The 14,844-nt window shown below is 43.9% G+C and overlaps 1 protein-coding gene across 2 annotated transcripts; it reads right to left on the bottom strand.

The window, feature by feature from the left end:
* Positions 1-478: 478 nt before the first annotated feature.
* On the bottom strand, positions 479-1,880 carry LOC134571631 (gamma-crystallin 1-like). Of its 2 annotated transcripts, XM_063430104.1 has the most exons (3): positions 1,834-1,880; positions 1,108-1,350; positions 479-813 (listed from the first exon to the last, which is right to left on the bottom strand). In XM_063430104.1, exons 1-3 carry the CDS (start codon positions 1,840-1,842, stop codon positions 541-543), a joined length of 525 nt encoding a protein of 174 aa, XP_063286174.1. In that variant the 5' UTR covers positions 1,843-1,880; the 3' UTR covers positions 479-540. The 2 variants fall into 2 exon arrangements, with proteins under 2 accessions (XP_063286174.1, XP_063286173.1); XM_063430103.1 differs by lacking the exon at positions 1,834-1,880 and having other exon boundaries at positions 1,108-1,365.
* Positions 1,881-14,844: the final 12,964 nt, after the last annotated feature.

The raw sequence follows: 14,844 nt of genomic DNA, 5'->3' as shown, positions 1-14,844 counted from the left end.
GAGGAGAGCGTCCGTCTCCCCCCATCTCCGCCATCTGCAGGCCGCGGCCAGCTATCTCAGGTTCCCGGTGCTGGAATCGCTTAAGTCTGGTATCGAAGGGTACACCAGCTCTCCCCTATCGCGGGTAGAGCAGTTTGGTGCTTGGGAAGTCGTGTGATAGCGATTTGCGGTAGGGAAAGTCCTGAGAACAGCGGGAGCTCTCCGAACATGCGGCTGTTCAGTTAGCAGGTCAGGCTCCGCCCCCAAAGCTATAAGTATTTTTATTGTCACACCTTCAACTTCCTGAGGAACTATATCTAAAAATAATATAATTCCCCTTATTACTTACTCATTATTTGTTTTCATAAGAACCACTGTTATCTAAATAATTAATTTACTGAACTGTGGTTTAAAATAAGTGTTTGCATTTTGCATGTAAAGTAAAAGGTATAAAACCCACAACAAAAATAGAAAATTAAGAAAATATAGACCTTAAAGATAATTTTTGAAGCTTTTATTATATTCTTAATGACATGCTGATTTAGTAATAAATACAACTTATTAGAAATGGTGAAGTCTCCTGAATGAGCCAATTCTTGGGCTAATGGCACCCCAGTCAGTATATCTTCTGTACTCTCCAGGTCTCAGGTAATACTGGCGTCCTTTGTAATTTGGTTCCTCATAGAACATCCAGTAGCCATCAATCACCTGGCAGGAGTGGATGTCATGGTAACGGAATCTCTCATTGACATTAGTACAATCTTCAGTGAACTCCATCATCTGACCTCGGAAATCCTCCCTCTCATAGACCTTTACTCTGAATGATCCATGGTGCTTTAGAAAGAAAAAAATATTTATAAACAAGATTAAAATAATTGTATAATTGCGTGTAAAAATCAAAATCTATACAAGATTATATATTTTTTTTTTAATCAGTGGTTACCCACCTGTTACCTGACAATGGAATTGTGAACTGAAGATATATCCCATAAAATAATTAATAATAGTCAAAAAGGTCATATCTGCAAAGGTAAACCTTTAATAATTGATAATTGGAAAATACTAATGTATTTTTGGACTGCATCATATTTATGTCAGATTCTTAACTGTTTTGGTAAATATCTTTACCTGTGGGCTAATACGACAAGATCTGATGGAGTCATTGAAACCCATCCATTGCTGGAAATTAGGATATTCTCCCCTGCTAAGGTAATACTGGTGTCCTCTAAAGTTGGGGTGCTCATACAGAATCCAGTTTCCACTTTCCACTCGGATGGAATTACAGCGATGAAAATATGAGGACATATCTGGACACTCAGAGTTGCACTCATAAGAGCGGCCCTGGAAGTTACGATCCTCGTAGAATACAATCTGTGAAAGAACCATGCATTTGAACATTTTAGATTTTTTAGTTTATTTTTGGAGTTAAACATATAAGTTTAAGGCAGAATTGGAATATATGTTTTTGGTACATTTTGTGAACTTGCATTCACTTTCACATAATTATAGCAGTTTATTACGGTTAATAGTGGTATTCACTAGAAAGTACTTTCAAAAACTGAAAAAATCTTAATCTTGAGTCTGAAAAAAAGTAAACATGTGATGCATGTGTTCTGCTGAATTCTTATTCGATGTGGCGGCAAATGTTCAAAACTGGTTTACGGAATATTATGTTGGCATGTTTCTGGACTAGATAAACTCACTACGGTATATTGTTCAGCAGATAGAGTTTGCTGGCATTCAGTGTAAGCATTTAAAATTGTAATTTATTTGGGTTAATTTTAAAAAAAAATCTGCTTATTGTTTCCAATATTTCTTGTGTTGCAAATATTTAAAATATTCAGATCATCTTACCTTTCCCATTTTCAGTGATGGATGATCTGCTCATGCAAGTTGTGCTGTCACACAGAATGAAGAGTCTTTATATACTGTTTACCTTGCTGATGCTTAAAAACATTGAAACCAGTGCTGAGCTGGTTTCTTTTCACCAATAATTAGAATGTATAGCTATTGTATACTATATTCTTTAGAATAGCTATTGTATTGTATCCTGTATGCTTTTTTTGTTTACCTGCTGGCACAAGCAATTCCTGGTTCTAAGAGATATCTAGAGAAAATGTGACAGGCCTTTTTAAAATAGATTATTTGGATTCCTACCGATGAAAAAAACTATATTAAAGCATATTTTACAAAAAGAAAAGAAAAAAAAGGTTTGAGATTATTGCCAATTGTTCTGCAACTTGTTTAAGTTCTGTTTTTTAAGATATTATTATTATTAATAATATTATTATTATTACTATTATTATTATTATGGTGCTAAATTATATATATTATATTAATTATATTTATAATAGATACATGTAAGATGTAATTTGAAACTAAAGTACGTTCATGTTAAATGCATCAGTTATAATCACAGCCATTTATTCATCCCATTACACCTCCTGAACTCAAGCTAGAATTGTATTTTTGTGTATTTTCAACGTTATCACAATCCAAAATATTTGAACTATTAAAAATAAAGTTACAACTTAGCTTATCTATTTTTGGTATTCACTAGTGATGTACCGAACTGTCCGCCGGCGGACAGTTCCCGGCGAAATTAGCTTGTTCGCGTTCGCCGCGGCGGGCGGACACATGCGCAGTTCGATCCGCCCCCTATTCGTCATCATTGGGCAACTTTGACCCTGTGCCTCTCGGTCAGCAGACACATTACAGCCAATCAGCAGCACTCCCTCCCTTCCACACCCTCCAACCTCCCTCCCAGCATCCATTTTCGATTCATTCGGAAGATGCATGCTTAGTGAGAGGAGGGAAAGTTTAGCTGCTGCTGATTACATAGGGAAATTGATAGCTAGGCTAGGGTATTCAGTGTCCACTACAATCCTGAAGGACTCATCTGATCTCTGCTGTAAGGACAGCACCCCAAAAAGCCCTTTTTAGGGCTAGAACATCAGGCTGCTTTTTTTTTTTTTTTGCTGTGTAATGTAATTGCAGGTGCCTGCCTGCCAGCCTGTGTGTCAGGGTCACAGCATATACTGTGCCCACTTGTTAAGCTTTACATTTAAAATAAATAATTTTTTTTCACTGTAATAGAAGAGCAGTTGCCTGCCTGCCAGCTTCTGTGTGAGGTTGGATGCCTTGCCCATTTGCACAGTCAGTGCCACCACTCATATCTGTTTTAACAAGCTTTAGATTTAAAATAAATAATTTTTTTTCACTGTAATAGAAGAGCAGTTAGTTGTCTGCAAGCATCTGGGTGTCAGGCCTACTTCAGCGTGTGCCCTGCACAACCCTGCCAGCGTGCTTTGACAGTTGCCAATCATATCTGGTGTCTCTTTAGCGTGCTTTTACAAAGAAAAAAGTTTTCCAGTGTAAGCTAATAGCAGCCAGTCAGTGTCCTTCAAGCGGCTCTGTCAGGCCTTCCTTCAGCGTGTGCCCTGCACAACCCTGCCAGCGTGCTTTGACAGTTGCCAATCATATCTGGTGTCTCTTTAGCGTGCTTTTACAAAGAAAAAAGGTTTCCAGTGTAAGCTAATAGCAGCCAGTCAGTGTCCTTCAAGCGGCTCTGTCAGGCCTTCCTTCAGCGTGTGCCCTGCACAACCCTGCCAGCGTGCTTTGACAGTTGCCAATCATATCTGGTGTCTCTTTAGCATGCTTTTACAAAGAAAAAAGGTTTCCAGTGTAAGCTAATAGCAGCCAGTCAGTGTCCTTCAAGCGGCTCTGTCAGGCCTTCCTTCAGCGTGTGCCCTGCACAACCCTGCCAGCGTGCTTTGACAGTTGCCAATCATATCTGGTGTCTCTTTAGCGTGCTTTTACAAAGAAAAAAGGTTTCCAGTGTAAGCTAATAGCAGCCAGTCAGTGTCCTTCAAGCGGCTCTGTCAGGCCTTCCATCAGCGTGTGCCCTGCACAACCCTGCCAGCGTACTTTGACAGTTGCCACTCATATCTGGTGTCTCTATAGCGTGCTTTTAAAACCAAAACTTTGTTTCCACTGTAATAGAAGAGCAGTTGCCTGCCTGCCAGCTTCTGTGTGAGTTTCACAGTGGATACTCTGCCCTCTTGCCCAGTGCCACCACTCATATCTGTTTTTACAATAGCTTAAGCTTTAGATTTAAAATAAATAATTTTTTTTCACTGTAATAGAAGAGCAGTTAGTTGTCTGCAAGCATCTGGGTGTCAGGCCTACTTCAGCGTGTGCCCTGCACAACCCTGCCAGCGTGCTTTGACAGTTGCCAATCATATCTGGTGTCTCTTTAGCGTGCTTTTACAAAGAAAAAAGGTTTCCAGTGTAAGCTAATAGCAGCCAGTCAGTGTCCTTCAAGCGGCTCTGTCAGGCCTTCCTTCAGCGTGTGCCCTGCACAACCCTGCCAGCGTGCTTTGACAGTTGCCAATCATATCTGGTGTCTCTTTAGCATGCTTTTACAAAGAAAAAAGGTTTCCAGTGTAAGCTAATAGCAGCCAGTCAGTGTCCTTCAAGCGGCTCTGTCAGGCCTTCCTTCAGCGTGTGCCCTGCACAACCCTGCCAGCGTGCTTTGACAGTTGCCAATCATATCTGGTGTCTCTTTAGCGTGCTTTTACAAAGAAAAAAGGTTTCCAGTGTAAGCTAATAGCAGCCAGTCAGTGTCCTTCAAGCGGCTCTGTCAGGCCTTCCATCAGCGTGTGCCCTGCACAACCCTGCCAGCGTACTTTGACAGTTGCCACTCATATCTGGTGTCTCTATAGCGTGCTTTTAAAACCAAAACTTCGTTTCCACTGTAATAGAAGAGCAGTTGCCTGCCTGCCAGCTTCTGTGTGAGTTTCACAGTGGATACTCTGCCCTCTTGCCCAGTGCCACCACTCATATCTGTTTTTACAATAGCTTAAGCTTTAGATATAAAATAAATAATTTTTTTCACTGTAATAGAAGAGCAGTTAGTTGTCTGCAAGCGTCTGGGTGTCAGGCCTACTTCAGCGTGTGCTCTGCAGACCTGTGCCAGTGTGCTTTGACAGTTGCCACTCATATCATGTGTCTCTATAGCGTGCTTTTACAACCAAAATTTGTTTTTCACTGTTATAGATTGAATAGCAGTTACTTGTCTTCAAGCGGGAGTCTCAGGCCTACTTCAGCGTGTGCTCTGCAGCACTGTTCCAGTGCACATTGCCAATCATATCTGGTGTCTCTATAGCGTGCTTTTAAAAACAAGATTTGTTTTTCACTGTTATAGATTGAATAGCAGTTACTTGTCTTCAAGCGGGTGTCTCAGGCCTACTTCAGCGTGTGCTCTGCAGACCTGTGCCAGTGTGCTTTGACAGTTGCCACTCATATCTTGTGTCTCTATAGCGTGCTTTTACAACCAAAATTTGTTTTTCACTGTTATAGATTGAATAGCAGTTACTTGTCTTCAAGCGGGTGTCTCAGGCCTACAGTGTGTGCTCTGCAGAACTCTTACAGTTCACATTGCCAATCATATCTGGTCTCACAGTAGCTTGCACGCATAGTACCACTAATCCCCCAAAAAATGACAGGCAGAGGCAGGCCACCCCGCAGGGGCCGTCGTGGTCGTGGTGCTGTGATTCCCTTTTGCCCTAGAATAATGCCCAGTTTTCAGAAGCCACGTACCCTGAACTTGAAAAGTTCTGAGGACATAGTTGACTGGCTAACACAGGACACCCAATCTTGTACAGCCTCCGCTCGGAACCTTGACGCACCATCCTCCTCCAGCTTAGCTTCAGGCACCTCTCAAGATAGCACTCACCCGCCTGCCGCCACCACCAAAACTAGCACCACAGCCGCTTTACTTGGTATGTCAGAGGAGTTATTCACACACCCGTTTGAAGAAATGAGTGATGCGCAACCATTATTGCTAGAAGATGTAGATAACAGGGATATGTCTCAGGCAGGCAGCATTAAACACATGGAGGTACGGTGTGATGATGATGTTGTACCCGCTGCTGCTTCCTTTTCTGAGTTGTCAGATACAAGCGAAGCGGTTGATGATGACGATGCGTCCATGGATGTCACGTGGGTGCCCGCTAGAAGAGAAGAAGAACAGGGCGAAAGTTCAGATGGGGAGACAGAGAGGAGGAGGAGGAGACCAGTTGGAAGCAGGGGGGGTCGTTGCAAGGAGCTAGTGGCACAGTCAGACAGCATGCATCGGCACCCGGGGTCAGCCCGACAGCACGCCAATCAACGCATGCTGTGTCCACCACCAGAATGCCGTCATTGCAGAGCTCAGCAGTGTGGCATTTTTTTTGTGTGTCTGCCTCGGACAACAGCGATGCCATTTGCAACCTGTGCCAAAGTAAACTGAGTCGTGGGAGGTCCAACACCCACCTAGGTACAACTGCTTTGCGTAGGCACATGATCTCACATCACAAACGCCTATGGGATCAACACATGAGTACAAGCAGCACGCCTACTCTAAGCCGCCATCCTCCTCCTGGTCCAGCATCTTCAGCCACGTCAACCACTGCTGTCCTTCTTGCCCCCTCTCAACCATCCGCCACTCCATCTCCCGCCTTGAGCAGTTCCCGCTCATCTGCCCACAGTCATGTGTCTGTCAAGGACATGTTTGAGCGTAAGAAGCCAATGTCACCAAGTCACCCCCTTGCCCAGCGTCTGACAGCTGGCTTGTCCGAACTATTAGCCCGCCAGCTTTTACCATACAATCTGGTTGAGTCTGAGGCGTTCAAAACATTTGTAGCTATTGGGACACCGCAGTGGAAGGTACCCGGCCGGAATTTATTTTCACAAAAGACAATCCCCAACTTGTACTCGATTGTGCAAAAGGAAGTCATGGCATGTCTGGCACACAGTGTTGGGGCAAGGGTCCATCTGACCACTGATACCTGGTCTGCAAAGCATGGTCAGGGCAGGTATATCACCTACACTGCGCATTGGGTAAACCTGCTGACGGCTGACAAGCAAGGAATGCGTGGCATTGCAGAGGAGTTGGTGACACCGCCACGAATTGCAGGCAGTCCTGCTGCCACCTCCTCTACTGTTCCTACTCCATCCTCTTCCATAACCTCCTCAGCTGAGTCCTCTTGTGCCGCTGCTTCTTGCTCCACATCAACGGCACCCCCCCCAGCTCCCCAGGTACTATTACACATCCCGGATACGGCAGTGTCACGCCGTCTTGGGTTTGACTTGCTTGAAAGCAGAGAGTCACACCGGACAAGCACTCCTGTCCGCCCTGAACGCACAGGTGGAAAAGTGGCTGACTCCGCAGCAACTGGATATCGGCAAAGTGGTGTGTGACAACGGAAAAAATTTGATAGCGGCATTGAAGTTGGGCAAGTTGACACATGTGCCGTGCATGGCACATGTGTGTAATCTGATCGTACAACGCTTTGTGCATAAGTACACAGGCTTACAGGACGTCCTGAAGCAGGCCAGGAAGGTGTGTGGCCATTTCAGGCATTCCTACACGGCCATGGCTCACTTTGCCGATATCCAGCGGCGAAACAATATGCCAGTGAGGCGCTTGATTTGCGACAGCCCTACACGTTGGAATTCAACACTCCTAATGTTCGACCGCCTGCTCCAACAAGAAAAAGCTGTTAATGAATATTTGTATGACCGGGGTGCTAGGACAGCCTCTGGGGAGCTGGGAATTTTTTTGCCACGTTACTGGACGCTCATGCGCAATGCCTTTAGGCTCATGCGTCCTTTTGAGGAGGTGACAAACCTAGTCAGTCGCACCGAAGGCACCATCAGCGACATCATACCATTTGTTTTCTTCATGGAGCGTGCCCTGCGAAGAGTGCTGGATCAGGCTGTAGATGAGCGTGAAGAGGAAGAGGAAGAGTTGTGGTCACCATCACCACCAGAAACAGCCTTATCAGCATCGCTTGCTGGACCTGCGGCAACGCTGGAAGAGGATTGTGAGGAAGAGGAGTCAGAGGAGGATTGTAGCTTTGAGGAGGAGGAGGAGGAGCAAGACCAAACACAACAGGCATCCCAGGGTGCTCGTTGTCACCTATCTGGTACCCGTGGTGTTGTACGTGGCTGGGGGGAAGAACATACCTTCAATGACATCAGTGAGGAGGAGGAACGGGAAATGAATAGCTCGGCATCCAACCTTGTGCAAATGGGGTCTTTCATGCTGTCCTGCCTGTTGAGGGACCCTCGTATAAAAAGGCTGAAGGAGAACGACCTGTACTGGGTGTCCACGCTACTAGACCCCCGGTATAAGCAGAAAGTGGCGGAAATGTTACCCAATTACAACAAGTCGGAAAGGATGCAGCATTTGCAAAATAAATTAAAAAGTATGCTTTACACAGCGTATAAGGGTGATGTCACAGCACAACGGGAATCTAACAGGGGGAGAGGTTGAAGTCATCCTCCTCCTCCTCCTCCCACGACCACGCCGGCAAGGACAGGACGCTTTAAAGACGTGTTGTTGATGGAGGACATGCGGACCTTTTTAAGTCCTATGCATCGCCACAGCCCTTCGGGATCCACCCTCAGAGAGCGACTCGACCGACAGGTAGCAGACTACCTCGCCTTAACTGCAGATATCGACACTCTGAGGAGCGATGAACCACTTGACTACTGGGTGTGCAGGCTTGACCTGTGGCCTGAGCTATCCCAATTTGCGATAGAACTTCTGGCCTGCCCAGCTTCAAGTGTCCTGTCAGAAAGGACCTTCAGTGCAGCAGGAGGTATTGTCACTGAGAAGAGAAGTCGCCTAGGTCAAAAAAGTCTAGATTACCTCACCTTTATTAAGATGAATGAGGGATGGATCCCGAAGTGACTGACACTGGGCGATACATTCGATTAAAAAAGGCCTGATGAGATGAGCTGCCTTGGGCTAAAAATTGTCCACACGCTGCTGTATTTTAGCTCTGAATGACGTTTGACTTGCGTGACTTATCCGCCACCAACTAGGGTTCAAGCCGCCATGTTTTAGGGCACTTTCTGCCTGTGAAACAAACATCAATTTTTCTGGACGCTGCTACAGCAGCGGCTGCAACAATTCCACATTTTTCAGGCATGTGTACATGCCTAATTTTTAGGCCCACTGGTGCAAGTGGACTGATTACAATTACAGGGCCTCTAAAGAGTCCTGTATTGTTATTTGTCTTCACTACCTTCCCGCGTCGGGAGTGGGTCATTTGCGCCCCTGCTGCCTTCCTTGCATGTGGTAGCTGTTTGTCAGGGATTTGTCAATCCATATCTGCCAAGTGACCCTATGTAGGGGGAACAGTCTCTATTCTGCTCTGTGTCAGTGTGTATCAGGGATCATTAGGACAGGTGTCAATCCATATCTGCCAAGTGACCCTATGTAGGAGGAACAGTCTATATTCTGCTCTGTGTCAGTGTGTATCAGGGATCATTAGGACAGGTGTCAATCCATATCTGCCAAGTGACCCAATGTAGGAGGAACAGTCCCTATTCTGCTCTGTGTCAGTGTGTATCAGGGATCATTAGGACAGGTGTCAATCCATATCTGCCAAGTGACCCTATGTAGGAGGAACAGTCCCTATTCTGCTCTGTGTCAGTGTGTATCAGGGATCATTAGGATAGGTGTCAATCCATATCTGCCAAGTGACCCTATGTAGGGGGAACAATCTCTATTCTGCTCTGTGTCAGTGTGTATCAGGGATCATTAGGACAGGTGTCAATCCATATCTGCCAAGTGACCCTATGTAGGAGGAACAGTCTCTATTCTGCTCTGTGTCAGTGTGTATCAGGGATCATTAGGATAGGTGTCAATCCATATCTGCCAAGTGACCCTATGTAGGAGGAACAGTCCCTATTCTGCTCTGTGTCAGTGTGTATCAGGGATCATTAGGACAGGTGTCAATCCATATCTGCCAAGTGACCCTATGTAGGAGGAACAGTCCCTATTCTGCTCTGTGTCAGTGTGTATCAGGGATCATTAGGATAGGTGTCAATCCATATCTGCCAAGTGACCCTATGTAGGGGGAACAGTCTCTATTCTGCTCTGTGTCAGTGTGTATCAGGGATCATTAGGATAGGTGTCAATCCATATCTGCCAAGTGACCCTATGTAGGAGGAACAGTCTCTATTCTGCTCTGTGTCAGTGTGTATCAGGGATCATTAGGATAGGTGTCAATCCATATCTGCCAAGTGACCCTATGTAGGAGGAATAGTCCCTATTCTGCTCTGTGTCAGGCGAACCGGCGAACCGCGCGAACCGCCATTGACTTCAATGGGCAGGCAAATTTTAAAAACAACAGGGACTCTTTCTGGCCACAATACTAGTATTCACATTATCTCATAATCGTGGAGTTAACAAGAAAGTAAATAGAGCTCTTTGTGGCTACATCGCATATTGAATGTTATTATTCTTAATAATCTTTATTTTGTTTCCACAGTAATAAAATTACATCTACACTTTTGCATGCATAGACATTTACAAACAAAACACAATAACATGCCAAAACAGTTGAATGGAGACAAGACTGAGTTCTTTAAGAGAAGCGTGTACCTATCCTATTACAAATTATAGATTAGATTATTATAAAAATAACTCTCTTTTAACTATTAGAGCTGAAAAACATAAATGTTTTTTGAAGACAACGTTCTCTTATTCTTTTGTTTTTAGCTGATGAGTTATTAATCCAATTGGTGCATTTTTCATCTTAAATTGGAAAATAATTGTATCTTTCCATTGTGAATACATAATTTCTTGGGATTGTTTCCAACCTCTAGCTATTAAAACAACACTGGTGGTTCCCATACAAACCAAAAATCATTATGCTCTCACAATCATGGTTAACAACTAAAATACCAGACTCTGACATTGCAATACATGGGTATACATATTTTAGAAATGACAGAGCAAAGAGTTCACCCCTTTAAAAAACTATAGCTCCCCTGCCACATTTGATTTCCTTTCTGGCACAATCAAGATCCCTTTCAGTAAAACTATCATTGTTGCAGGAATTTTACGCCCACCTAGCTCCCTAGTGCATTCCTTTTTAGGCATAGCCCAATTCCTTTGTGAAACTGTAGCTCAAAACCCAAAAAAATTAACTGTTAGCTTTTGGAGATTTTAATAATGATTGGCTGAATCCTAAAAATAATAAATCATGTTGCAGCTAACACAATTAATTTCCTCCCCAACTCACGTTAATAATGTAAGCCATAACCATATCTTGCTAGATCGGATTTTCTCCTGTTGTCCTGGCAAAATCCAGTAGGTGGTCATTCTCACTAACAGTTTCAGTGACCACTGTTCAATGTACTGCATACGCAAACTAAAGGCCACTAAATCCTCTCCCAAGATTATAATCACCAGGGATTTCAAGAAATGTAATCTTGAATCCTTTCTAAACAATCTCAAGAACCTACCATGCTACAGATTATGTCTAATTCCAGATCTAGACACTGCAATTACATTTTTTCAGTCCAAACCCTTGCGTGTTTATAATTTGCATGCCCCTCTGCGTAGAGTGCGAATACGGGACACAACTGCACTGGGTTATGAAATATTTTTAATGAACTTTAAATATCTGATGTGTTGTAGGATTTTATCTTTATGTTATGAATATTATAATTATTGTAGACACAAGAACTGAGAGACTACATTCATCTGTATATCAATGGTCACCACATATGGTTCTTGTTGAGATAATAATTGGTGGAGGCCTGTTGATATTAACCTTTAACCCCTTAAGGACCAAACTTCTGGAATAAAAGGGAATCATGACATGTCACACATGTCATGTGTCCTTAAGGGGTTAAGCCAGCATTGCAAACCAGACTCCCATGTGTATTATACTTCCATTGCAAGCCAGACTTCCATGTTTATTTGACTACCATGTGTGTAAAGACTTCTCTTTTTGAAGGTGTGCCGGTTACTCCTATAGAGTGAGGGTATTTACCGTCTGGACATCCTTCTTCCCATAGAGGGAGAGCGCTGCAAGGTCCCAACACGATATCCTAGCGAAATTGTATGGGGGCCAATCATATTATAAGCTAAATGTCACAAAGACGCAAGCAATGGGAGTGGGAGTGCCAGGCCACACAATAGCCCAACTAAGAGCCACATTCCCCCTGGATTGGAGGGATGACTACCTCACCTTCCTGGGCCTGCGGATAACTAAGACCATAGCAGGTCTCCATGAACACAATTACGGAAGACTAATGAGAGGCATAGAGAGCTAGTAAAGCAAGATAATTCCGAAAGCTCTTAAAAGAGCTAGTGATTAAAGCTGTTATAGCTGCTACCTACAACACAAGACAAGGCTGCAAGTTGAGGGTAAGAAGATCTGGTTTTAATGGGTAAAGGCATCAAATTTATACAGGTTTTCCAGGCCAGAGGAACACCCCCTGGACCTGATGGGGCACAGAAACACAAGAAACACAAACCAATCACAATGATGTAAAGGTTTCACAAATCCTCCCCTTACCCCTGGAGATAATTGAGTAGATAGTATAACAAAAAAAATACAGATTTTTATTACTGGTCAAAATTACCCCAAAACATAAAATATTAAAAAAAATGGTTGTATCGCCATGTAGCCCTGATCTGGGTGAACAACATATCCAAAAATAACCCAGATCAGAGCAGGGGTTCGGAAGTTCAGTGGAAGGTGTTTTCGGACCGACTGCACACGAGGCTCCTGCCCAAAATAGTTTCTGAGTGAATGGTCGGTCTCATTCGTTTAACCTCATTCTGGCAAAAAGTAATACGAAACACTGGGAATAAACTACAGCATCGTGGGCGGCATCGTTCGCCTTATATTTCTAATACCTCTGTCTTATTTTCGGATGGTTTTCACCCGACCTGGAGTGACATGGAGTGTTCGTGCCGCTGAGTGGCCGAAATGAGTTCCACGCACTCGACGACAAAACACCGCTGGGCTGTGCGACGAAACAAGATGGCCGCCGCCTCGTGTTCATTCATACAAACGGCGGCCACCCATATCAGTGTACAGTGTATGGCATTACTTTCGACAGATTGTTCCGTAGTTTGGGGGGGTCAACAAGGCTCATGGGTCTCAATGAGCTCCACACGACTATACAGGGTGGTCGGGCCTTTCGCCAGAATGTTTGGTAGACAAAAGGAAATGTGAACCAAAGGGAAAATAGGGGTTCGACATAATTAGACGAAATACACAAGAAGACAAAGCCGAGGGCTTCTGTGACAGAAGGAATTGTTTCTATGTTTCTATGAATTAATTTAATCACGTAAATAGAAAGACCTTTGTTTAAATTATATGTTACCCCCAAGTATAACCATTTTTATAGCGTATGGCTTTAATCATAGATTGGACGGAATGGTTAAGCCACAACCTTTTTCTATGATAACCACATATTTTAATGTATCAGGTAACCTTGTGTGAATGCCTCCTAAGTCACAGAATTTTGGACATATAAACATTTTGCAGATCGAATACCTCACCAATACTTTTTTTTTTTCAACTTGACAATTTTTATTTTCTTGATCAACCATGGGGTACAGAAGGCAAAGAAGAAGGGTTGGGGGTTGCATTTATAACATCATAGCTTTGATTAGTACATTGCATTATGGTACGTGTCTATTTGCCAGTATGTTCTACATCTGGAGAGGGCATATTACGAACACCATCTTTCGTTCAGTTATGACCTTGTTCACTCCTACTCCCTCTATCGTCTGCTTAAGACTCCGTTATGGGAGTCTTCTTTCTCCTGAATGAGTTAGTAATAAGTTCGGGTGGTATATGGGGTAGGGTTACATAATGAAAAGAAAGGAGGGAGGTGGGGGGGGGGTATTTAACAAGTTTCACACTAAACCACAGAGAGTGCTTCCTAACAGGCCTCCCCTGTTGTTCGGCCTTGCTCGTTCCTGTTATATTTCTTATTTCGTGTTAGAACTTTTGTAGCCATGTCTGAGTGGTTTGTGATTGGTCTAGGCGTCTTCCAGTGGAAGTGCTGGGTGTCAAACGACACAACTATGTACATTGTGGGTGTCCACTTCTCTGTCCCTCTCCCATAGGGGCTAATGTCGTGAGCTTTCGAACTTGGTCCAGTTACGCCTCTCTCACCCTGTGTTGGTCTGGTAGCCTACTTGTGTGACTTACAGTGATTCGCTACTTCTCGGTTCCCCTCCTCTGCCTTTAGGAATATTTCCCACCCTTGTTTGGCTAACATTTTATGATCTTGTAGCTTATGCCCTGTGTGCATTCTTGTCTCATATTCTATATTCGTAGTGACTTGCCTGATCATTGTCTCTATACCTGGGGTGTCGGTCTGTTTCCACGCCTTTGCAATGTGTAGGTTCGCTGCTATCAATATGTGGAACATTAAGAATGCTTGGGTTTTTGTGAATTGCTCTAGGGTCATGAAAAGGAGTCCGCACTCGGGTTCAAGCTTCACTCTTTGGTGTATAGTATTTGAGATTATGTTGCCTACTCCCACCCCAGTAGGCTGTGATGTGGGGGCATGTCCACCATATGTGGTACATCATGCCATTCCCCTTCCCACACCTCCAACAGCTCATAGATGTTTGAGGGTAGATAGTTGCTAGCCTAGCTGGTACCATGTACCATCTGTACTGTATTTTGCGCATCAGCTCCAAGTGGGAAGCACATCTGGATCTGCCCTTGTGTGCTATAAATGCTTTCTGCCAAAGTTATGTTTGCAATGTCTTACCTATATCTACTTGCCATGCCTCCTGGAACCTCTCCGGTTCCTTGTCAAGTGGGTCAATCAGTAACCTGTATAAGCTTGAGATCATTTTTTTCGGTATTGTTCTGGCTACGCATATTCGTTCTATGTTCCTTGCTTTCCTGGGTGTAACTTCCCCTGTGTTATTCTCTAGGAGTGATTTGAGCTGTAGATACAAGAATATTGAGTGAGGTGGCAGACTGTACCGGCTCTGGAGGTCCGGAAATTGCATTAGGGTGTCGTTGTAGTATACGTGTT

The sequence above is a fragment of the Pelobates fuscus genome, chromosome 8 (genome assembly GCF_036172605.1).
Source record: "Pelobates fuscus isolate aPelFus1 chromosome 8, aPelFus1.pri, whole genome shotgun sequence".
Taxonomy (NCBI): Eukaryota; Metazoa; Chordata; class Amphibia; order Anura; family Pelobatidae; genus Pelobates; species Pelobates fuscus.
This window is presented reverse-complemented; position numbering and strand designations above follow the sequence as displayed.